The sequence below is a fragment of the Hyperolius riggenbachi genome, chromosome 2 (genome assembly GCF_040937935.1).
Source record: "Hyperolius riggenbachi isolate aHypRig1 chromosome 2, aHypRig1.pri, whole genome shotgun sequence".
Taxonomy (NCBI): Eukaryota; Metazoa; Chordata; class Amphibia; order Anura; family Hyperoliidae; genus Hyperolius; species Hyperolius riggenbachi.
This window is the reverse complement of record NC_090647.1, coordinates 264,113,821-264,140,404: the sequence shown is the minus strand read 5'-3', so window position 1 is coordinate 264,140,404 and position 26,584 is coordinate 264,113,821. Positions and strand designations below refer to the sequence as shown.

General features: G+C 43.0%; 1 protein-coding gene across 1 annotated transcript in view; it reads right to left on the bottom strand.

Moving 5' to 3' along the window:
• The window catches only part of TLCD3A (TLC domain containing 3A), a 61,860-nt gene that overhangs the window by 16,910 nt on the left and 18,366 nt on the right, over positions 1–26,584 (bottom strand). Inside the window, exon 2 of the mRNA XM_068265351.1 lies at positions 14,312–14,395. Within this exon, the coding sequence (XP_068121452.1) occupies positions 14,312–14,395 (84 nt within the window). The remainder of the gene's footprint in view (positions 1–14,311; positions 14,396–26,584) is intronic.

Genomic DNA, 26,584 nt, shown 5'->3' with positions numbered 1-26,584 from the left:
TTGGTAAGAGTACTTGTAAAAGGTACAAACCGGAACAAAGAACATCTATCAGGCCCTAGGCAATGTAAGTGTGGGTACATGTAAGAGTGTTGTGCAGGTACTCTGCAGGGGAATGAGGAGATTGTAAACAGACAACACCTCTGTGTTCAATGTGCATAGCATTCTCAGTGGATTCCCTGCAGCTCTGTGGGGAGCGCATATGTAGAGTATAGTACTACTATGTAACAAAGTAAACCTGAGACAGATGAAATTAAAGTTTTATACATACCTGGGGCTTCCTCCAGCCGCCTTCAGGATAATCAGTCCCTCGTTGTCCTCCTCCACCACCTGGATCTTCTGCTATGAGTCCAGGAACTTGAGCCAGTCGGGCGTAGTGCGCATGCACACACTCACTGACAGGAGCATACTACACCTGTGCAGCACTATTGCGCAGGTGCAGAATGTTCCTGGCTGTGGGAGCGGCATTCGGCCGGACAGCGCTGACTGGCTGAATTACCAGGACTCATAGCAGAAGATCCGGGTGGTGGAGGACAGCGAGGGACTGATTAGCCTGAAGGGGGCTGGAGGAAGCCCCAGGTATGTATAAAACTTTACTTTTCATCCGTCTCAGTTACCCTTTAATTTGTAGTCACCAAACCAAATTTTAACAACATATCAAATTATTTGATTTCATCAGCAAAGGGAGTGCATACATTTGCATAAATCAGCATCAATGCAGAATTATTTCCATCTCGTTGACCATCTCTATTAGTGACACAGCTACACATCAGGCTTTATTCTTACAGCATAGATGTTATTTAGTGTATATATAAGAGATTCCTGTGTACACATCATATATACAGTCACAATCAGATATGTATATCTGACCTTAAAAATACGGGGACTGCTTTATTGAAGCAGCACAAGTAACTAATTTTGATTGGTTTATTTCATTTTTGTGGACTAAGCACAGCTATTACTGTATATATAGTGTATATATACATTATTTTTAATGACTATTATCTGAGAAATAGAACATTTTATCATATTTTCTATTTTAATTACAGTTACAAATTAATTAGGAGTCGGAGTCGGTGCATTTTTTCCCGACTCCGACTCCAGGCACCCAAAATTGCCTGACTCCACGACTCCGACTCCACGACTCCACAGCCCTGCCGCGAAGCCCTAGCACCTGCGGCTCACTGGTCGCCGGCTGATCGGAACCAATTTGACTACTAAGTTGTTCACAAACCCTACTGACATAATAATTAGAGGACGGACAGTTTCCATTCCAGGTGTGTTAAAAGAGGGATCCCTAAGGGCCAATTTTTGAGGGTCAGACGGATTTGTTCGTCCTCAACGGATTATGATGCAGCTTCTCAGAAGCTGAATGAAAAACGTTCGGTCTTGATAGATTTTAACCTCCCTTGCATTCAATTTCCCCAGAATTTATGTGCAAAAATTGGTTCTGTGCATAAAAAAGTTTTATATGTTCCTCCAGCTCCATTCCTTTTCACCCCTTTCATCTCAGGTTTACTTTAACTGACCTAACTCATGGTTTATCTCTCTGTACTTCAGTTAACTCATGATTTATCTTTCCTTGGCCCATATTTAATTAATTTTGTCACCCGAGTTTTCTCCTAGGAGATAATTTTCATCTTCTATTACATTAACTTTGCGGCACTCTGAAAAAGTACCAAAAATTAGGTAAAAGGCACTACCAATATTATCTGGAGAATTTTCTTGCTTGCCGGAGGTTTAAAAGGCATTTTAAAATATCACCAATGAGAAAACCCAGGAGAAAAAACTAATTTTATTTGTGCCCTTTTCTGTTTATCATGAATTCTCTCTCATTTGTTTATCTTATGCATTAGCCCTGCTCACAGTTAAAGTGAAAAGTGAGTAAGCTTCATGAATCAACCCCAATGAGGCAAAGATCTGTATCTCTCAGATATGAATCCAGAACTGCTCCAGCCTCCACCCATCCCTTATCAGTTAGAATGTCACTCTACTGTGCCGTCATTTACTTTCATAAATATCAAAAGTATAATTAACATGCAGCCAACACCTGTAAATTAGTTTTTCAACTGTCAGGTTGCCAAGTGGCCCAACACATGACATTGCAAATAACAAACGATAGGATCAGCCAATTAAGTTGAATCAATCTTAGTCTATGCAGCATCTGACACAAAGTGTCAAAGAGATCTAATCAGCACATTGTTTTCCTGTCCTAATTGTCAGAGTGAGTACACTCATCACAGAGTCTTCTGAGAAACCTTCTTCTATAATAAGAGTTATGGATTATCTTGCCTGGCATTTTTATGTGGTTACTGTCGTACATGCATTTTAATGTACAAAATGTGGACAATTTATTGAAGTAAGTTAGCTTGTGTTAAACAATATTATTAATTTATACAGTACATGTACATGATAGAAAATGTACATGATAAAAAAAATCCATAGGATAAAAAATAATGGAATTTAAAGGGAACCTTAAAGCGGATTCGAGATGAAAAACTAACTATAACAAGTAACTTGTCTATATATCTTATCTAAAGTTTAGATAGTTTACACAGCAAATCTAGCTGCAAACAGCTTTAATAGAATATGATTATTTCTTCCTGTGATACAATGACAGCAGCCATGTTGTTTGTAAACATTACACAGAGGCAGGCTTATCTGCATCTTGAGCAAAAAAACCTAATCCCCCTCCTCCTCCCTCCTCCCCTCTGCCTCTGAAATCTCTGGCTAGTAATACCTCCCCCTCCTCCTGCCCAGACTGAGCTCCCATGAGCCCTTGCTACTGCCAGAAAGTGCCTTGGCTCTCTGAAAACCTGTGGGCGTGGCTTGTTTAGTTTATAGGGAATTAGAGCATTAAAACAAAAACAAAAAAGTATTTGGCTTGAGGAATGACCTATAAACAATAGGAACGGAACACAATTATGCAATGAGTAAAAGATAATCTCGGATCCACTTTAAGTTTTGTTTCCGGCGACTGCGTGGCCTTGGCCACATGCGTCCTTGCGCATGTCGCTGTCCTGCACATGCGCAGGATGGCGACGTGAGCGAGGATGCATGTGGCCAGGGCCGCGCAGGTGCAGTGGTCTGGCAGCTGGCCAGTCGTCGAAAACGGAACTTAGCCTCTGCAGGAGACTGGAGGATCGTTCCAGGGTGGTGTGGGCACAGGGCGGCTTCAGGGGGTTGTCAGAAGCTCCAGGTAAGTGAAACTCTTTTTTCCCCTTTAGTTAAGGTTCCCTTTAACTTAAAAATGCATGTAAACATGAAAAAGAGTTGTTTCATCTTTGGGTACTTGCAAAGACTTCACAAGGGCATATCCCAATGCAAACGACAATCTAATAAGGTAAAACCCTTATCCTGTCTCTGCTCTTTCCCCAGAAAGATTCCCTGAGCCTCCTTATTCTCCTAAAAATATAAGTACAGCCATAGCAGATGAACTCATAACCAGGGCTCAGCAGCACATAAGTGCCAGCAAGTGGATTGCTGAACAATCATTTATTTAGGTAGCAGCAGCTGCTACTTAGGGTCAGGGCTGTAGAGTCGGAGTCGGAGTCGTGGAGTCGGGCAATTTTGGGTGCCTGGAGTCGGAGTCGGGAAAAAATGCACCGACTCCGACTCCTAATGAATTTGTAACTGTAATTAAAATAGAAAATATGATAAAATGTTCTATTTCTCAGATAATAGTCATTAAAGGGGCACTATGGTTAATTTCTTTGTTTTTTTGTCAATGCAATATTTATATAAGTATGTGGAGCATAATTAGAAACATGTAATGTGGCAGATGATTTTTTTTTTTTTACACTGACATCTTTCTTGCAGAGGTTTAGAGTCACGTCGGCAGATTTACCTTACTGACGCGACTCAGGTTAATCCACTATGTTGTAGGAGGCATCTTTCCCTGCTGTTTGAGATGCCGTTATTGTCCACCCCTCTGGGCAGCGCTGGGAGGATTGTCCCATCTTCCAACTGCACATTCGTGCAGTTACAGAGGTCACCCATCAGCCGTAAAGTGCTGCAATTAGACACTGTGCTGAGTGGCACGCAATCTCCATCTGCGGTGGGAAGCAACCGCTGTGTGGTGAGGGACGCAGCCTCACTGATGACGCTGCCTAGGCAAGGACCCCTGTACTGAAGCTGGCAATGAAACGGACACCTGTTGTTGTCCGTTTCTATGGTTACCAGACTTCGGCATTGGAAGTGTGCAGTGTAGCAGCGGAATGAAACAGCAGACACAAGCGCTGTAGCTGTGTAATGCTTTTTATGTTTTAATTTGGGTGACATTTTTTTTTCAGGAGTCGGTGGATTTTTGGACCGACTCCACAGCCCTGCTTAGGGTGGATACAATTAGTGTAATCTGTAATTTAAAACCTCTATAGCACAGACTTTTTATTATTTTAAAGAGGTACAGGTGTAACAAATGGTCATACAAGTCTCACTAATGGCCACATACTATTACAACCGGTAAATGTTTCACTGATATTGATTTTTACCCAGTTTACAGATTTGAACCATGCAGTAGTTGATGAGATTTCAGGAAGAATCTAATATAATATTGATTATACCATTGCTCCCGCTAGCTTTGTATTACTCTATGCAATAAAAATTTGTGAAACCGCAGGTTCCATACTGCTAGAAAGCACTGACTTACAAAAATAAAGGTGTAATGATTGCGGAATTATTTCCGTGGTCAGCGCACAGGATGCGCGCCGACACTACGGAAATCCTCCACAAGCGTATAAAATAACAACAGAACCCACCTTGATGCAATGCACTGGTAGAGGGAAATTCCCACCGGCAGATGGAGCTATGAAGTGCAGAGGAACAACCCCACTGCACTGCCACAAAAGCCAGATGGGAATTGTACGAACAGCAACAATGCAGGGCAAGATAGCCCTCAGACAGAGAAAGTGAGCACAGCGACAGAATGTATGTGTGTCCACCAATCTAGTCGCCACTCAGCAATGGTGAACACACAACAGCGGAAACGAAGTGGGAACGCAATCGCAAGAGTGGCAATTGCCGATAGTGACACAAGGCCGAGTTAGACAGAGCACAAGTGTAGCAAGAAAGACATAGCAAATAACAATGATCAGAACGCCAAGGAAAATAACAAACGCACTCGCTAAGTGCGGTCGCCGCGCGAAAAGCGCAACAGCGACAAAGCACGCTAATGGCGCGGTCTCCGCACGAAAAGCGCAACAGAGACAACGCACGCCAACCCTAACTAACCAATGAAACACGAAACACGAATAGAGAAAAAGAGCGCATGCTAAACGGTTACCTCACCGAGCCTACAGCAAGCGTTCGTTCCAGACAAGACAGACTGAAGGAGCAACCAGTAGCAACCACAGCTCTGGCCTACACTCCCAGACAGAGTACAGAGGGAACCCCCGCCGCTACCGCTAGGGCGGACGCGATCCAGACAGACAGAACGATTTCCTGTTGACCGCCGCTGGCGACAAGACAATCGCTACAGATAGACAGCACAAGGCAAAACAGATAATACAACCTGACTACGCTAAACAGGAGTGCAAGGAGCACTCCCAAAGGGAAACTACTCTAAGCTAGCAATAATAGCCTACTATGAGCAGAGGGCTGAGACTTCCAGGCAAGTTAACAGGAACAAACTATCATGACCAGCAAGGAATTCTGGGAGAGAATGATATTTATACTGCAAACCATCAAAGGAAGCAGCTAAGCAATTTGCATGACAAGTATATGCAAATTCCTCACCAGCAGAGCAACTCTGAAACTTGCAAAGGGAAGACAGGTCTCTTTTCCAGAGACCTGCAGCACTCAGACCTAAAAAAGGTCAAACAGCTGTCTGCCTGTGCAGACAGCAGCGCAGATCATTACAGTACCCCCCCTCCAGGGACGGCTTCCATACGTCTCTCAAAACTGATATCTCCAACAAAACAGTCCGACTGAACACTCATGAAGGTTGGGGCAGCCCGACAAGGTCCAATTCCAGAGTCAATCCTCCAGAAAGCAAACTCATTGGAAGGAGAAGCCACCGAAACATGCCCATCAGCACTACAAGTCTCAGCGCAACACCCATCAGAACTATACATACCAGAGAAGAACCCATCGACACTCTCCGAGCAATACCCACCACCTTCCAGGGACCGTCCAAAAATAACAAACCTGCCACAACACCCATTTGAAGTGTCCCTTTCCACAGAGAAGCCACTGTTGATCCCATCCAGGGCACCAAGAAACATTTCTCCCAGGATCTCCCAGAACACTTTGAAGCTCCGCAGAGATCACAAAAGGCCAGAACGTTCACCAGGCTCACATGGAGAACTATCAAGAACCCCTCTGGAACCTATGACAATTCCGGATTCAGGATTACCAGGACAACCATCAAGATCAGGGCTTTCAGGGACCACTTCTGGGCATGCAGGCAGGCAGGCAATATCAAAACATGTCTCCACCGAGGAAGCATCTGAGCATGCTGGTAACCGAGACACACTTGGGCATTCTGGCTCACAGAGCGCATCGGGGTACACTAGCACAAGAGAAACCTCAGGACATGTCGAGGAACTGCCAACCTCAAAGTCTGTCACAACAAGACCAAAACCAGGACCGGGCAAAGAATCATCACGAGTAGTGGTCACAAGTACTGATTTTTCAAAAGAAGACTTGGACTCAGACTCAGATGTCTCTGTGGCTGTAATTGTATCCAAGCAGAACTCATCATTGACTACGTATGACTGGAGCTCCACAAGAGCTGCAAAGGTAGTCAGTATAGCAGCAATGCCTATTGAAGTTGGCAAAACCTCAAACGGCCCTGCAGGGCAAGAGGCACCTCCTAAAAGTTCTGCACCCGTTGGAAGGAACTCGGAGAGCTCCAGAACATCAAACAAGACTTCAGAGGCATCATTTCCCAAGTTTTCTGACAAGGATTCTGAACTATCCATGTTACAGGGCCGAACATCAAATACCTTCTGCGGACAGGGCAGATGTCCCAGGGATGGTTTTACCATACGCTGGGACTGAATTTCATCTTCAAGAACAGGATGCACAGGAATATCTAGTGAAATCAACACTGACTCCCTGAGTTTAGTTTTACTGCAGGCAGAATCCCTTATAGCAATCAAACCAGACTGCAATTCTGAAATGGCAGAACAACAGATGAAATTAGCTGCAATACCTAGAGGAGCCTTTGGGCTCCCTGCAGGAGATTTATTGCAAGGTAATATTGACTCATCCAGAGTACAGGGTGGAAAGTCATCACCTTCCTCGGAGCAAGAAAGGGACTCACAAATGTCAGTGCGAGTGGACATCATAGTTTTATTCATGGTACAGGGCAGGCTCACATAAACATTCACTGGACAAAGCAAAGATCCCTCAGTATCAGATTCGCAAAACCAAAGTGCTGTCTCACCCTTAGACTCGGCTAACAATGTTGAATCCGAGGAGACAGAACGCAAAATTTGTGAATCCAAGATCGCTTTAGGTTGTGAAATGGACACTTTCAAAGCGCAAGCCTCCACAATCTGTGGAGCAGACTGCAAAGTGTTCAAGTCAGAAACACTGAAACAACTGTCATCTGGCAACGTGCCTTCACAGGTGTGGACAGAGCGAGACACAGATTCATCCGCAGAAGAGGCTGTGACAACAACATGAGAAACTTTATTAGTCATATTAACATTACTCTTGAGGCTGCATGGTTTAGGAATTTTTCCCATAGCAGGATCATAGATGGAAGATCTTAAAGAGAATCTGTACTCTAAAATTTTTACAGCAAAAAGCATACCATTCTATTCATTATGTTCTCCTGGGCCCCTCTGTGCTGTTTCTGCCACTCTCTACTGCAAACCTGGCTTAAAAGTCAGCTGTTTTAAGCATTTCCGCATGCGGAAATGCTTTATGAATGATAGCCTATGAGGTGAAAGAGTCCCTAATCAGAATCACTAATGCTTGATTCACATTACTTGAATTATCCAAACCTGGAGAACAATGCAGAACAATGGGAAACATAACCGATTCAGAAAACTTGGCCTGGATTTATTACAAGTAATATAAGGCAGCAAAAAGTGCAGACATTGCTTACAGTCATATAATATCTTAACTGTGCTAAAAAGTAAGTGAAACAGCACTATGACTGCAGCTGTATACACATGTGATGTGTGAAATATTCTCACTGTAGGTGCATATACAAAGAAGTCACAGCACATCACTTTTTCCACATTTTGTTACTTTACAGGCTTATTCCAAAATGTGTTAAATTCACTTTTTTTTCCTCATAATTCTACAAACAACACCCCATAATGACAACTTGAAGAAAGTTTTTGGAAAATGTATTAAAAAGAAAAAAGTGAGAAATCACATGTACATAATTTGCTCAATACTTTGCAGATGCACCTGTGGCAGCAATTACAGCCTCAAGAATTGTTGAATATGATGCCTCAAGCTTAGCACACCTATGCTTGGGCAGTTTCGCCCATTCCTCTTTGTAGCACCTCTCAAGCTACATCAAGTTAGATGGTAGGGCTGCACGATTTTTGGGAAAAATTGAAATTGCGATTTTTCTCTCAGAAATTGCGATTTTGATTTTTTTCACGATTTTCAAAACAAGCTTTAGCACTAAATTCACAATGTACAGTAACATTTACAAACATACACCGACAGAAAATGAAATCATATCAAACTGAGTGTAGTATGATGTCATTTTCTGTCATGTTTGTAAATGTCACTGCATTCATGCGCAGAGTAATTTAATACTGGGGTGCTCTGCTCATGGCAGGACTATGACCCCCTACAGTACCCACACACCATCCAATCTCAGCCAAACTAGCAGGGCTGGGGTGCTCTGCTCATGGCAAGACTATCACCCCCTACAGTACCCACACACCATCCAATCTCAGCCAGGCTACCAGGGCTGGGATGCTCTGCCCATGGCAGGACTGTGACCCCCTACAGTACCCACACACCATCCAATCTCAGCCAAGCTAGCAGGGCTGGGATGCTCTGCCCATGGCAGGAATATGACCCCCTACAGTACCCACACACTAGGCCTAAACGATTTTAGGAAAAGATTGAATTGCACGATTTCTGTCTGAAATTGCGATTTCGATTCACGATTTTCAATGCACAACGATGGATCAGAACACTGATGGTGAGTATGAGTGCCCCCAGTATAGGTCACAGTACAGGTTAGCCAGAACAGCAGAGATATTATTATTATTATTATTATTATTGATTTATGAATGCACCGGCATATTCAGAGATATGTTATTACATAGCAAAACACAAACGTCAAAACTATCCAACCAACTAACAAAATGGTGCCAATTTGAGAACAGTTGGAAGTAGTAGGGAAAAAGTGTAGATATCAATATGCACAGAATCCAACCCCCAAGGTTGTACAGGATCAGTAAGCTATGAAACATCCACATTTAATGCAGGTGTTACCTAAAGCTGTACTTTTGTCATATCCAGCATATTCTACAGAGACTTGGCTGCTCAGTGAAGGGGACCCTCCATGCTGCAGTCTCTTTAGGGGTGACAGTACAGCAGGTAGTGTGGCAGCTGGAGAGAAGCTTCTCCTATCATCTGCAGCCTCACATTTAGGAAAGCTCCTACTCCTAGCCAAGCTGTCTGCCGGAGACAATGCACTGCAGGCTTGTCAGTGCATGCTGTGCTGGCCGTGGCTGGAGGTGAAGCATACCTCCCAACTTTTTGAGATGAGAAAGAGGGACACTGTAGGACACGCCCCCAGCACACCCCTTACCATGCATAGTTGCATACCACTAAAAATTAATAAGCAAAAGTGTATTATTAGAATACTGAGAGCAGATAAGCCTGGCTTGTTTGACTGTACCCAGAGTTCAGCTTTGATGCACCAAACACTCACGGAGTATGATGTGGACCTTATGCAGCTGACCATAGGAATTTTGTTGTCAAGGACCTCTGCTGACCAGTAAATCAAGTACACAAGAAAAGGTCCTACATGTCCTGTATAAGATGTTACATCAGATCTTGCACCACTATAGATTTTTTTTACAAGAGTTTATAAATCAGAAGTGAAGTAAAAGCCTAACAAACGCTGCAGTCGCTTGTAAGCCACCTTTACACCCAGTCTGCCAATCAACAGGACACCCACCTAGTGTAAAGTTTCTATACGGAGATGGGATGCTCTGAACAGAGATCACCCACTACTTCACTGTAGAGTCATCCAGATGGCACAAGGAGAGACAGCTCCGAGTTAGGCGGCTTCTGTGCCCAATGCCCATCCCCTCCTTCGGTAATTGTGCAGATAGTGTTCTGATGAGGAGGGGGAGGGAGGGTTAGGGCATGGCTGCTGGAGTGTGACAGCCTGAGCAGAGGACAGCGGAGAATTCCGCAAAAGACAAGTGATGGGAAGTAGACACCGTGCAGGAGAGGAGACTGTAGAAACGAGAGCAGAGCAGTCACCGCGGGGCTTTGTACTGACGTCATTCATTGCTCTCTATAGGAAGCATGCCCCGCGGTGACTGTACTCTGCTCTCTTGTGTGATACTTCTGCCGCTCTCCATCCTGAGTTCTCCCCAACCCAGGACACGGGCTGGCTGTCGCAGGAGGCAGGATCAAGCCTCCCAAAGCGGGAAATCTAGACTGTTGCCAGGTTTGTGTGAAGGTGTGCTGACAAGGCTCCCGGTTGCCCCGTGCTCATAGACTTTTACTATCCCTTCCCCTCCCCCTCCCCCAACCCTAACCCTCCTAGTATACGTTTGATAGTGGATGTAGGCAAACTCGACATGTAGGTTATCACGTCGGAACACCGGCATTCATGAAGTCAGAGAGCAGCGGGCAATGCGCAGCATGTGGAGGTGGAGCTTCATGAAGTTTGCCCCTGACACAACTATGGGGGAGAGTGAAGAGACTTTATTGCGCCGCGTGGTAATGCGGTGCCATGGCAACAGCGGGGACGCTGCTCTAGCGTTCCCCGACATTACGAGAACTGCCAGCCGGGTTCCTGTATTCCATTGAAATAGATCCAGAGAGAAAATCGCCGCTATGACGATCTTGAGATCGTCATGCCCCTGATCACGATTTTCGGTTTTAAAATGAAAATCGTTCAGCCCTATTAGATGGTAAGCGTTGATGCAAAGCCATTTTAAGATCTCTCCAGAGATGTTCTATCAGATTCAAGTCTGAGCTCTGGCTGGGCCACTCAAGGACATTCAAAGAGTAGTCCTGAAGCCACCCCTTTGATATCTAGCAGTCGTCCTGCTGAAAGATGAACCATCGCCCCAGTCTGAGTTCAAGAGCACTCTGGATCAAGTTTTCATCCAGGATGTCACTGTATATTGCTGTAGTCATCTTTCCCTTTATCCTGACTAGCTTCACAGTTCCTGCAGCTGAAAAACATCCCCACAGCATGATGTTGCCGCCACCATACTTCACTGTAGGATTGGTATTGGCCTGGTGATAAGCGGTGCTGGTTCTCTCCAAACGTGGTGCCTGGAGTTCAATCTTTGTCTCATCAGACCAGAGAATTATGTTGCTTATGGTCAGAGTCCCTCAGGTGCCTTTTGGCAAACTCCAGAAGGGCTGCCATGTGCCTTTTACTAAGAAGTCATGTTGTCATTATGGGGTGTTGTGTGTAGAAGTCTAAGTAAAAAAAAAAAGAATGTAATCCATTTGGGAATAATATGCAAGAGAACAGAGGCGCCAAAAGGATAAAAGGAAGCTAAATGACCTTAAAAACCAAATTCTTGGTAAATAGAGGAGGTAGTGGTGGACTTACCTCCTCCAAGTAGACACACAACGACTGTAGTAAACACAGTCAATATATTTTATTTATGAACTCCAAATATGCAACGCGTTTCGCAGGCTTGATCCCGCTTCATCAGGCAATAACAACGGAGCAATAGCATATGTGGTCAGTAGAAGAGCCAGGCACCTGGCTTCTTCTACAGGTGCCTGGCTCTTCTACTGACCACATATGCTATTGCTCCGTTGTTATTGCCTGATGAAGCGGGATCAAGCCTGCGAAACGCGTTGCATATTTGGAGTTCATAAATAAAATATATTGACTGTGTTTACTACAGTCGTTGTGTGTCTACTTGGAGGAGGTAAGTCCAAGAATTTGGTTTTTAAGCTCATTTAGCATCCTTTTATCCTTTTGGCGCCTCTGTTCTCCTGCATAATATTGAGTCCACCCTGGGTGGAGGGTTGAACCCCCTTTTTCTCATCCACAGAGAGCGACTTCTTATTCCTGAGTGGGGTCAGGAAAATCTCCCCACCTGCCTTTACAGTGGTTGCCTAATGGTAACCCTGGTTTGTGAGTATTAATATTTACTCTATCTAGTAACCATTTACCAGTACATATTACACTATTGGGGCTCATGGTGTTCCTTGTTTTTACCATTTGGGAATAAGGCTGTAACATAAAATGTGGAAAAAGTGATGCACTATGAATACTTTCCGGATGCAATGTATGCTACTGCAAATGCAGGAGTGTAACTAGACTTAATAGGGCCACCCTGCAAAAATGATAGCATGGGGCCCCCTTGGTCTCCGAAACCCAACACGGTTCACTGGTTTGGGAGTTGGCAAATGGCAGCAGAGAGTGTTCTGCTGTAAAGCAGCGTCTGGAAGCAGGCGGGAGGAGGTGGTGGGGATGGTTTTTGTGAGTGAATAGGTAGGTATTTTGCTAATTGGCTGCACTTGTGGTTGGGGAGAGGGGCACCCAAAGCCTCCAGGCCCCCCCTGCAGTGGCAGGGGTAGCAGGGGTGATTGTTAGGCCCATTTGCAAATGCACAACTGCTAAGTTATTTAACCCTTTAGTAATCCTTTGAAAAGTTCACAGTGCACCATTGAAGAATTCCAGGCCTTGCTGCCAGGGTCAGAAAGTTAATCCTTACAACTTCAAAGTTAAAATGTATTTTCCAGAATACGGGAAAAAGCGCTTATAACTTACTGCACAAGTAAATGTTACGTTGCAATATTTATGGGAGGGAGTCTGAGCTGGATGAGAACTATTCCTGCATATTTATTGCAAATCAGGATTACCAGTGTTTATATTGAGGCCAAACAGCACCACGGAGATGCCAGGGACAAAAACTGCAATGGGGACAAAGGCAGTTAAAAACAACCGCCAAAATGTTATAATCCCTTTACACTCTATCCAGATCTAAAATAAAAAAAATAAATAAAAAAAAATTACATAATCCTGAAATTAAAACTTTTTTTTTAGAACAAGGGAAATTGTGAAAATCAATGGGGTGTATGCACTAAACTGAGTAGACCAGAATGCAATACCAACATGCACTGCATTACACTCTAATCCTCATGCGTAAAAATTTAGCTTTACTTACCTGGGACGTCTTCCAGCCCCCAGAAGTCTCTCTGGTCTAGTGTTGCAGTTTTGCTGCGCTCCAGGGTGCAGCTGTCTCTTTCATAAGATCGACAACCACAGCTGGCTCATGGGCTTCTGTGCATGTGTGGGCGGGCCTCTTGCAAATGTGCTCCTGTGGCTGAGAGCATTCTGCAGTTCCACTCTTTGAACTGTGCAAGCGCATAACACTCCCGGTCATCACGGTAAGCATGCCCTGCACCCCGACCCAGTTCTGGTTTTACAGAAGGGATACTGGCAACTGGTGGGCAGTGAACCACATCACTGTACTAAATAGACTTCTAGGGGCAGGAAAAAGCCCCAGGTAAGTGAAGGTTAACTTTTTGATTTGTTTTTTTTAGCTCTGATATCTTTTAACACAATTCAGTACACACACCCAATTGGATGATTTTTACTGCTGTGTCCCCACTGAGTAGATTTCTCCCCACTTAATGTTCTCTGTGACATTGCTGTCAAGACAGAAAATGAGTGAAATCTTTTTGATGGCAGCGCAAACAGAAATAAAACTTACATTCTATCTTTCCCCACACTACACTGCAGAGATGTAACCTTGCTTCTTGTGCTTAGTGACCCTGCAATGGTATCTCCACAACTACAACACAGACAGCAAAAAACAAAACAAAAAAAACACCCTCCCACCTCTATCCAACGTCAACACTAAAATTAATTTTTGAAGGGAGTTTCATTTGAAACTGATAATGAATATTTGGCATATGACTCCTAACCTGAAGATGTATATTATAAGGACAGTGCAGAAGTTCAAGCAATCACATACATAAAGCCATTGAATTAATATTCATATTGGTGTACCAATAACTATGGGTTGAATACTAGAAGTGTATTAATTAACATCCATTTTAAAAATTATGCTTGCTGATAGTATCAGATATTGAGACATCTGAGAAACGTAATGTTGGCACTGTGCATGTGACACACACACAAGCATTCCGCAGTGACATGTAATCTTACCTGTCATACTTCACATCTGTACAGGATGTTACAACGGCTACACCAGAGGCAGAAGCAAGAATACCTTGAACAGCAGAGACTATCCTGAAATGCAAATAAGAAAGGACAATTTATGAAATGTGCATGCAAATGGCTTATTCATAAAGATTAGACTTAGTTACCTTTAATGTACATTTTATGCTAGCAAGCATGTTTATTTCTATGGTAGGGTGAAGCAAACACATATTTCAGGCATTGGTGGAAAGAATAGCAATCAGTTGGGAAACACCAATCGAGCTATTTCTCTGAGCAGTCTGCCAAGTGACACTGGGGTGGGAAAATAGCATGCGGATTGTTCCTCAGTCCAAATATGAAGAGGTTTGGATGGTGATCATCTGACATTTGCAATCACCTTACAGTACCCCTGAAGTCTAAATACAGAAAGTTACATACTTACCTCAGTAGATGGTCCAAAGGCTCCCGGGGCCCTTCTGCAACCAACCAACCCAGCACAGGGACCCTCACTAGAACAAGCTTTTCAAATAAAACATCAGACGGAACACAATGTTTAGTTTAGTTTTTTTTTTTTTTAGGTGGCAATACATCAGGTAACTTGTCAACCATCTGATTTGATCTGATTTGATTATTATAATCGGAATCAGATGTAAATCGTTGCCAAGTGCATGACTGACAATGCGACTAATTTCAGACCGAAAGTCGCATATATTGGTCGGACATGCTGCAAGATGTCGGGCCATTGTGGCCAGTCGGGTGTGCCACGGTAACGGCGAGCGATATTGGGACAAGCGATGAAACCCCGGCACTGTTCCCGCAATGTATAAATGTATGTAATGTGTGCATTTATACATTACCTCTCCTGTATCGTGGTGTCCATCTTCTGAATCCCCGTTCTTCTGTTAGTCCCATACACGCCACATAGCACGCCGTGTGATGTCACACCGGGAGCGTGTATGTAGCTATGGAAGAGCGGAGGATTCAGAAGAGGGACGGGCTCCGCGACACAGGACAAGTAATGTATCAATGCACACATTACATTAAGGGAACAGCGGCGAGGCGGCAGACTTGGGTGATTCCCGAGAGATTTCATGCTAAGATTGATAGGAAATAAGCCTGCGGTGTATGGGCGGCCTACGGATCTCTCTTTTATCACATTCAATTGGGGAGAGTTTGTTGAATCTGCTCATCATTGCTAGTTGTATGGCTACTCTACTAAAATGATTAGTAGTTCAACAGAAAAAGGAATGTCCTATTTAGAGTAGGTTCAATATTTTTGTCTTATGTCCTTCTTGTAAACACTGTACTGATAAAAAAAAAATACTTAACTGTAATTAAAGCATACTGTACATGACAAGTCAGTGTTCCCCTGCAATGGGTGGCAGGGGAACACATCCTGTTGGCATGGGCTCGCTACAGTGTTAGCATAAGGTGGAGGAGAAGAGATCCTAGATGCACAGCTGCTTTCATGGAATAAAGATCAATTTGGCCAGGGAAATATCCATTTATAATATAAAAATCTCCTACCCCAGCTAGTGTCAGGCACTATAATGTGGACCGATTAGTACTCAATAAACAAAAAAATGAATATGTGCACTTTTAGGCTGCCTACACACAGGGACGTTACAGGCGCATGTTAGTGCGCCTGTAACGCTCCCCCAACGCACAGCAATGTAACACAAGTGGGCTGTTCACACAGCCCACGTTGCGTTACATGTAACGCTGCACGTTCTCCCGAAAGTGCAGCATGCTACGGCGTTAGAGCGGCTATAGCCGCGTTAGACTGTTTGCACATGCTCAGTGGGGGGCAGAGAGGAGGCGGGGAGAGCCAGCTACAGTAGCCGCGCACATGGCTACTTAATATTCACTGCACTGGCGGCAGCTGATTGGCCGGCGGGACCACGTGATGCGGAGTGTCTCGCTCCGCATCACGTGGTCCCGCCGGCCAATCAGCGCCACTCTGGGAGACCTTATAGGGATAGAGCCGCCTAACGCGGCTCACTCTACCGTCCTATCTTACAGCACCATACGTTGTGTTAGGTGCACGTTATGCGACCTTAACGTGGCACCTAACGCAACGTCTTGGTGTGCAAGTAGCCTTAAAGAAAATTAAGATACCAGACTCTATATATAAATCTCAGCTCAGGTTTTCTGGAATCACCTCATCCTAGTGACAGGAGTACTTGAAGACACTGCAGGTGGTAAAGCTACAAGGCTAAGGGCCTGTACACACTGAGGCGCTTGCGCTGCGTTTTTAAAATCGCATGCAATTTTTAAATCACAAGTCTTCATGAGAATAGAAAAAGTGCATCGCACCAGTGTGTACAGGTCTTCACGATTTTCATGATTTTTCAAAAGACCTTGCGATTAAAAAATGCATGCGATTTAAAAAGCGCAGCAGTGTGTACAGGACAGCTTTTTTTTTAGAAAAAAAGTTTTCAAAGCTTTTAAAAAAAAAAAAAAAAAGTTTTCAAATAAGATTCCATAGCAAGAATACATAAGTCCAGATGAAAATTAGCCAAGGTACAGGATTTACTAGACAATTAGGATTTGTAGTTAATTCCAGGAAAATGGAATTTATGGAGCTCTTCTAGAAGTGATAATATTCTATTTTTATTCTGACTGCTAGCAATCTCAGATAGCAAGCATAAGATAGATGTGCACAGCGTGCTAAAGAGTTCTGCACATTGTTAGTTTCATGCATAGTGCTGACATCACTAGCAAGATGGCCCATGCCAGCAAAAAAAAAAAAACCAAAAAACAACACGACGGAGAAATAAGCTTTGGGTGAAAAGTATGGAAACATACTATGGTAAAAGTCTATTACTTCAAGATGTAAATAAAACCAAATTTATTTTAAGTAGACATAAAACAAAGGTTTTCTTTGATGTTTTACAATTAAATCATAAGAAATATGTGTAATATTTGCCTTTAATGATTTTTTTTTTACATGAGAGTTCATTTAAAGTGTTATTTTTTTACAACAGAAACTGAATGAATAGTGCTACTGTTTATTATTCTTGTTTTCTTTTCCCTTATAATTTAATTGATTTCAGAGTGCCACTAAGTTGTAAAATGCCATGTGGCACATACAGACCACCCACAGCAGTCCCTGTACATTGGTACAGAAGCATACAACCTAATGTTCTTCCCTCAGTAAGAAGAAAACCTGTAACAATCAGCAAACACTCTGGATTGGCACCACCATCAGTAAAGAAAGCTCTTAGGGCCCTTTTCCACTAGCAGCGATTGCGATGCTGAATCGCAAATCGCTAGTGATTTTTAAATCACTATGGTTTGCTTTTTAACATAGGAATCGCAGTAGCCAATTTCCACTACCGCGATTCGTTTTTTACTCAAACGCGATCGCACTGCGGATCGATTTTTGCCGCGATTTTGCTATGCTTTGCATACCAAAATCGCGATCGCGAACACCGGGAAAATTTGTTCACTTTGCTGAATCACAATCGCTAGAGTTTAGCGCGAACGCTAGCGATTGCTAGTGGAAAAGGGCCCTGATTGTAGATCAGACTAAGTGACAATGTCAAGACAGCATCACAGCGACAGCCCGCTGTTTCAAGACACATTATGAACTGCTACTTAATTTGAAAAAGAGTTTGTGGCTCGAAACAGCTGTTTTGACATTATGTCATTTTAATCTGATCTACAACAACAGAGCTCTTCAAGGCCTCTTGCACACTGCATGCATTTCCAATTCTGATTCCGCTTTTTACCTCTGATTCCGATTTTTAATCTTTACTGCATGCTGCATTTTTTGATCCGTTTTTCTGTTGAATGTATTCAGAGAAAATCGGAAATGAGAATCGGAATCAGAAAACGGATTTGCAGTGTGCAGGGAGCCTAACGGACACTGGTGCCGATCCAGAGTGTTTAATTACCTCAGTAAGTACTGTACATACACACCTAACAGGGTAAATTGTGGCTGAAGCTGAACTCCAGCCCAAAACCTTTTTTGGTCAAGTATAAATCAATTTCCAGAATGTCTTTTAATATATATAATCTACAGAAAGATAATATATCTGTGTCAACTGAAAAGAATAATTCTGAGAAAAATAATTTCCATATACTTCTGCTTATCCCTTTCTAGTTTTGACTATTTTAAAAGCCCAATTGCTTTGCCCTGAGCAAATACTAACATTTTTAAATCTATGTATGGCTACTTTAGAATCTGAGTCTGGTCCAGCTTCTCTTGTGTCACTGATAACAGGAAGTGAAAAATGACTCTAGCAGTGACAGGCAGTTTTTTTTACTGCTATGTCTCCATTTATTGCATTTATTCTTCCACTTTGTATAGCATCACTGGTGAAATGATGTTCCTTCATTAGGGATACTGACAATTATAAAATCAAAGCTTCCAATCCTTACATAGAGTAATAATAAGAATGGAACAGGCATTACTTGGTAGGTTGTTTGGAGGAGAGGGGACAATTTTCAGACTGCTGTACCTATGGAACTTTGAAAGAAGTCCAAGCAAGAAGCGTCTGTAGGCTTGCAGCAGCTGTGAGATGCTGCATTGCCCCCTTTTCTACCACCCAAAGATGCAATGCTGAGGTAACTTATAAGCGTAATTTCTCTTTTCAGCCTTCTCAGCAATGTAAACGCATATAAAACAAATGTCTGGACAGCACTTCGTACCAGAGAATTATAATAAAAGGTAGTGGGTTTCATTATTATAATGGCAATACTTCCACGGCCACAAATCAGAGGCAAAATGCATTTGATTCATATTCCACAGCTTCAGTGAATGTGGTGGCTGTAGGGACATAAGGAGAGCTCTTGGTACTGACACTTGATAGGAACCCTATTGTCTATTCATTGTAGTCACTGTACTGTAATGTCACTATTTTGTAAAATGTTATCTGGATATTATTCACTTTCTTCTTTCTCCCACACATTTTCCACAGACACTTGCCTCATAATCTGTGATCTCTCTAGACCTCTATACATACTTGTGTTATTGTGGCTCTATAGAGTAGTGTTTCCAGCTACTGGCAGTGCATTCCTTCCTCCTTGACCTCCTACTTTTCAGTACATCTGTTCTCCTCATACTGTCTATCCTGAGCTGTATACAGTATTGTGTATGTTAATACAGTACATGGTACGCACTTAAAACAATTCATGGTAATTATACTTGCATATCATTATCCAGCATATAATTATGCATGGTACATATAGCTGTATTCACTAATTCTCCTGGGGGGTGATTTATCAAGACCAGTACAAAGAAAACAAGCCACATTTAAACATTTGCCTGGACAAAACCAGTTAGAATCCTTATTTTAATAAACATCTGCAATCTGATTCTTTTTAGGGGTTGATCAACTTTTGGTATCAATATTTTTATTGATTTTATAGTAATAGTACAACATAAAAGAACAATGTTAACCAATTGCACACAAGCTATACAGAAAAAAGCAAGACTTGGTTTGAAACAGTCTGGCAGCCTCTGGCAACATATACCAGAAAGAACAAACCTGAGCATGTGGCATGTACAACTTTAACTCTAAACAGTAAACAAGAACATAGAACTTGGTCCTGAGAGGTTCCCCAGCGATCAGGGCTGGGGGACCTATTTTCACGGGCAGGGCTAGAAGGGGGGGAGAAGGGCTAAACGCCCGCTCACCCTCCATATTCCGTGTCCCCTGACCAAAGGCCACGGCAAGGAGAGAAGGAAGAGAAGAGGCTGAGGAAAGGGAAGAGAGGGAGAAGAGAGAAGGAAAGGAAAAGAGTAGAGTCCGAAGGAGTCCAGGGGAAGTCAGTATGTTGCGAGTAAGTCGGTGTCCATACCCGGGTATTCAAGGTCTATCCAGGGTTGCCATATACATAGGAATTTGTTATGGGTATTGCGCAAGATGCTTGTTAGTTTTTCATTAACCATAAATTCTGACATACGTGCTTTGACCTCTGAAAAATTCGAGGGCGTTTTCTTCCAATTATTTGCTATTGCCATTTTAGCTGATAGGAAGAGGAAGGAAGCAAGCTTATTTTGATTAGTTGTGAGGCCAGAGATTTTACCGTGGAAGAGGACAAGCCACGGGTCTTTTCCTATGGTAATGTGGAAGAGGGGTTGTAAAGGACCAAAGACCCTGCTCCAAAAGCGGGTGAGGCGTGGGCATTGCCACCAGATATGGTACATTGTGCCCTCCCTTCCACAGCCTCTGAAGCATGTGGAGTCAATGGCTGAAGAGAGTTTATGAAGTCTTGATGGGACTAGGTACCACCTAGTTAATACTTTATATGCAGATTCCATCGTGTATATGTTTGTAGAGCAGCTAGCTATGCGAGACCAGCAATCTGACCAGTCCTCACTGTCTCTTTGGTGGCCTAGTTCTTTTTCCCAACCTGAGATGTAGGAGTGCAGCCTAGCAGATTCCGAGCGGGAGAGCCTGGAGTATATTCGTGAGATTGAACCGGGGCCAGATGGATTTCCAAGGCACATGTTCTCAAAGAAGGAGGTCAAGAGTGGAAATTCTCTGTTTCGTATGAGTGTAGAAATCCAGTGCTTGATCTGTAAAAATCTAAAATGTTCATGTGGGGGAGGGTCATATTTATCTTTGATGTCCGCCCAGGAGAGGAGGCCTCTGCCGGTAGGGGTTGATCAACTTTTAAATACATGTTACAGATTTCTGTGGATTAAGCACAAGGCTAGGTTCACAGTGGTCAGTTGCATAACGCACATGTTATAATGACTGTGAACTGGAATGGAGACTGGATATAGACTTTAATACAAAGCCTGTATGCAGCGAGTTAGAATAATGTGATCTGTTACAACGCAGTACTGTGACCAGCCCCATAGAATTGTATGAGCAGTGAGTTGACATGCATAATTATTGTGCAACGCAACTGACCACTGTGAACATGGCCTAAAGGTTCAGAACAAGGAGAACCAGTACAATGTAGTGTATTCATCCCTAAACGTTTTTGTTATTATGACAAGTAGATGGGAAACAGAATAAAATAATTAGGATCCATTTTAACTAAGAAGTAAGTGGTATTATTTTCCTTTTTAAAATGTTTAGTGGCACTAAGGCAACCAGGTGTGGCTAGGCCACAGAGCTTCATGTCCTTACAGGAGCGACTGGAAGGTTTAAAGAGAAAGCCAGGATTAAACTTCATCCCAATCAGTAGCCGATACCCCCTTTCCCAAGAGAAATCTTTACCTTTTCTCTAATAGTTTATCAGAGACATCTGTATGGCTAATATTGTGGTGATCCCCCCCCCCCCCCCCCCTCACGGTGTGTTTTCAGGGCCGTGGTCCAAACAGTTTTCTGAACCTTGTTGCATTGTGGGAAATAAAGGCTGTTTCCAACTGCCAAGAAAGCAGTATCTCCCTCTGTACATAAAACGCTCAGTAAACACTCCTATAGACATCACCTGACAGGAATTAAGATGTAGTCACCTGTGATAAATTTCTGAATTTATCAAACATTAAGCTAACACTGTAAAATATAAGCAATTATATTATGATTTTTTTCACTAAAGCAACTTTTTAAGTCTTGGGGCTGTGAGGTATGTCACCCAGCAGGGATCAGGCCCTGATTCCTCAGGCGACATTGCAGGGCTGAAAGTGTGCAGGCGCATCACCTGGCTAGGCTAGTAAGGTTCTGTTACTATGTGCTGGGAGGGGGGGGGGGTGCGACGCAGCGGAGTGGTTGTCACATCACGTGGGAGCCGGGTTAGTGAGACAAAGCAATCCATCAGACTGATCGCTGGCTGAGTAGGGGTCGGGGGCTGATTTACACATGCTGGATTCTTAGCAGAGGTGGTTGTTATCCACTGCATTGCATCTAGTGTTTGTGCACAGCTTTAATCTCCCCTCCACATTCACCACACAGTCTAAACATGGCGCTCTGTGCCTCTTTTTTACTGACATACCTATTGCATCCAATTAAGAAGTTAATAAAACCGCCAGGACATGTTTGCTAAGAGTAAACTCATAATATATAATAATGTGATAAAACACACAAATGTGAACATAAATTAAATTATTTCTGTTAGTAATTTATTCACATAGTCTTGTCCTGTCAAGAATAATAGACAATGGAGCATTGCTTTTCCCACTACACTTATAAAGGCCTCCACCATACTGGCTCAGAAAAAAAGGTGGATGTCTTTATTTCCATGGAGACGTGGCTAGCATGATGTGACAGCATACTGACCATTTCAAACTAACTGCAGTGAACTAACTTCAGACGAGTTGAACATAGTATAAAAGAAAATTCAGACTTTACTAGAATGGCTCAAGAATGTTTAACAATGAAGTGACCTTAAGACGAGTGAACCTATTTGTACTTCTTATCATCGCATGCTCTCACGTGAATGGAGGAAAGATAAGCATTCAGGTGCTATGAAACCATTTTGGTTCTTGAAACAAAAGGTAAATAAAATTCATACACAGTAACTACAAGTGGCTCATTCTGCTCAAACCAGAATATCAACAAACTATGGAGTTTGTTGAGTAAATTATTGTATTATTTTATTAGTGTTATTAATGATAGCAGTCTGGCATTGACTTATTAAAATAATATTGGAACAGGTCCTAAAGAAAAATATTAGTAGTGATTTCAAACAAAAAACTTTGCTTATAGCTGTCTATAGGCATTGTTGTTAAAGAGAAAAAACAAACAAACAAAAAAAAGCAAATTCTCTGCTCCAAATAAGATGACCAATTTAAAGCAAGTCTCAAGCGAAAATACGGTAAATAAATAAAAAAGATACTCACTGAAGGAGAGGGAAGGCTCTGGGTCCTATAGAGCCTTCCTGTTCACTTCATGGTGCCAGCGTTCCAGCGCTTGATCCCCCGCGAGGCCACGTTCACATCATCAAACGCACGCCATCTGCGTTTCTATGCGTTGTGTGGCTGATTTAGCCGCGTGTTTTGTTTAAAAAATGCGTACAGCATGCATTCGCAGACCGCACTGGTCCAGAACACATGCAGTGTGAACATCAGACAGTGCAGTCTATGCACATCTGATGTAGTGCGTGTCTGCCTCCTGCGCGCGTTCCTGAAATCCGGACAGCAACGCGTGCAGTGTGAACGGGGCCTTAGTCTACGACTGAAGGGTTGGAGACTGCTCACTTCCAACACTGTGGAGAATTGAAACAAGATTGCCTAAGTCTCCACAGCAGCGGAAGTGAGCAGTCTCCAACCCATCGGTCGTAGACTAACGGGGCTGGAGCGTGAGGAGAAAAAGAAGGCTCTATAGGACCCAGAGCCTTCCCTTTCCTTAGGTGAGTATCTGTTTGTGTTTGTTTCGTTTTTTTTTTTTTGGGGAGGGGGGTTGCTGCACACCTAGGGCTTGATTCACTAAACTGTGATAACTCATATCACAGCCGTTTTCGCATGAAAATTTGCGATTGCGCGTGAAAACGGCCATGATATGAGTTATCACGGTTTAGTGAATCAAGCCCTTACTTTGAGTCCTATGGGAGAAAAGCGCTATAGAAATGTTATTGTTACTTTACATGAACTATCCAATGTCTGATGTTATAAGGACCACCCTGTGAAAAACTGTAACATTTAAAATACATGTGTACACATGCGTATAAGACACACATTTCTCCTAGAATAAAATGCACTATAAATAACTTTTTTCTATGTCAATGTAACATACAGTAGGTAGTAAAAATCTGGTTTTTGACTAGTCCATCTCCTCATGGGAGATTCTGAGTATTTTCTTTATTATTTTCAAAAGCACTCACTGGAAAAGATCTATACTAAGATTCTGGCCAGCCTCACTATACGTTTTACTCACCTGGGACTTCTACCAGCACCCTGCAGCTGTCCGCTGTCCCGTGCCCACGTAGTCTCGCTCGGATCCTCCTGCCTCCACCGGCAACTTCCGGTTTCGGCGACAGGCCCGACAAGTCTGGGAACGCGAGTGATTCTTCGCGTTCCTGGCCGCAATAGCAGTATAGAGGGCGCTACTGCGGCCAGGAACGCAATGAAATAACTCACGTTCCCAGGCCTGTTGGGCCTGTCGCCGAAAACGGAAGTAGCTGCCGGCAGGGACAGGATCTGAGCGAGACTGCGTGGGCACCGGACAGCTGCAGGGGCTGGTAGAAGCCCCAGGTGAGTAAAACTCTTTTTTTTAGCCTTAAGTGGCCCTTTAATCTCCTTCCTGATTACTAATCTTAACCTTTCACTTTAGATCCACCCCCTCATGACCCCTAACCTTGCGTAGCAGATGAGCACCAGTGCCCAGTCCTAAGTGTTTGTTTTCCAGTAGCTGGGCACCAAAGTCTACTGTTCTAAAGGTTTTATGACTGGTACACACAACAGGTTCAATAGATAATTTCTGACAGGTCTGATCAGGTTTCCGATTGATTTTGTACAGAAGGGATCGGAAAATCAATCAGAAAACAAAGCAGAAACCTGATTGGACCTGTCGGAAATTATCGATTCTACCCATCAATCTGATGGGAAATTGCATGGTGTGTACCAGGTATTACGTTTTGGAAAGAACTGGACAAACTACTCAGGCACAGTCCGCTATGAGCCGATGCAGCATCTTGTAACCTTGACGTTCAACTTTTTCCATTTTGCATTTTATTTCCATTAGCGCAAATTTATTGTTGAATAAGTAGCCAGGCATCGCCCACATAAGCCGAACACTGAGCACCCAAATTATTCTAATTAGAAATAACTGCTTTGTATTACCATACCATTTTCATCATAATTTATGTACATTTCTTTTAAACCTAAATATTGTGTTCTTCTTAATTATACTTCCTTGTTCAATCTGAATCTATTTCTGGATGTTCTATTTCTCCAGTCACACATTCCAATATGTTCACGCATTCATGTCCATTTCTAACAGTTTCATTAGTTGCTCATAAGACATCACTTGACCTGCTGCCCACATTCACACAATAGTGATTGCGCCTGATGACAGTATAAGAAGAACGGTTAAAAGTGGACCTGAACTCTTGCACAGGACAGAAAGAAACAGGGAAATGAACCCTGTGTATATTTGGAGAGTTTAGCCTGTCTAATTCCCCCTCATCTGTGTCTAATCACAAGTTGTAATTTGAGCTCTCCCCTGTGTCACATGACTGCCACGGCAGATAAGCTCATTTGAAAGCACGGGATGTTAACAATATGTCTACTTCCATGAAAGCAGGAAGTAGAAACAGCACAGATTTATTTCAGGATGCGTATCAGCTGTAACAAGAATGTTCTTCTTTTAAAGGTTATTACCGTATGCTGGGATTTCTGTAACTGGGTAGGGATTTTGGAGACCACTTTGGGGGAGAAGCTCCACAAGACGCCCCTGCACCATGGACGCACCATACGGTAACCCTTCCAATCCCCGCCGCTCAGCTGCTGTAATTAATCCTCATTTGAATCACGAGTAATCACTCGTGATTAAGGTCAGAGATCATTCCTGATTAAAATGTGACCTGAAGTAAGAAGAATACGGAGGCTGACATCTTCATTCTCTAATAAACATTGCCAGTTGTCAGACTTCTCTGCCTCTAAAGCTGTAATGCTGGGCATACACGGCTCGTTTCTTCTTATCAATCGAGCCGCTGATGGCCGATTGCCTGCCGGATCAATTCCACGCTTGATACCGGCGGGTAGAACAATAGAAAAAACGAAGCGCTGATTAGAGCGGATTAGAAAGCGCCCGTGGGGATGAGCGGTGACGCGCCGGCATCAAGCCGCCGTCTCGATACCGGCACACTATCTAGCCGTGTATGCCCAGCATAAGTCACTGGCCCAGAATGAGCATGCAGATCAGATACCTTCACTCTGGTCTGACTACTGGCTACAAGTTTGCAGCAGGTGTGTGATTCAAATACAACTAAAGTTAAAAGCTTAGCACAACAGCCAGGAAACTGGCATTATGTATAAGGGAATGAAGATGGCAGCCTTTATATCTCTCTCACTTTAGGTTTCTTTTAAAGCAGCAGGGACAGCCATACAGTACTATCCCAGGGAAAAAAACACATACACAAGTAGATACATATGTGTTCTACTTACATAACAGATGTATTGTACTGTCCACATTTTGATTTCAGTGAATTTTATTGGTAACACTGATTTATATTAACTCAGAAAAATAAGAATTGACAGTTGCAGTGACACTAATTTAGCACATAATTGTATGCATGACAATCATCCCAACAGGGATTCTCTACTAAACCAAAGGTGTCCTGTTAAAAAAAAACTGAGAATGTTCAGTCCAGGATATCAAAGTGGATAAGTGAAGGGAATCCACTAAGGAGCTAATAAGTCCAGAAAAAGGCTTGATT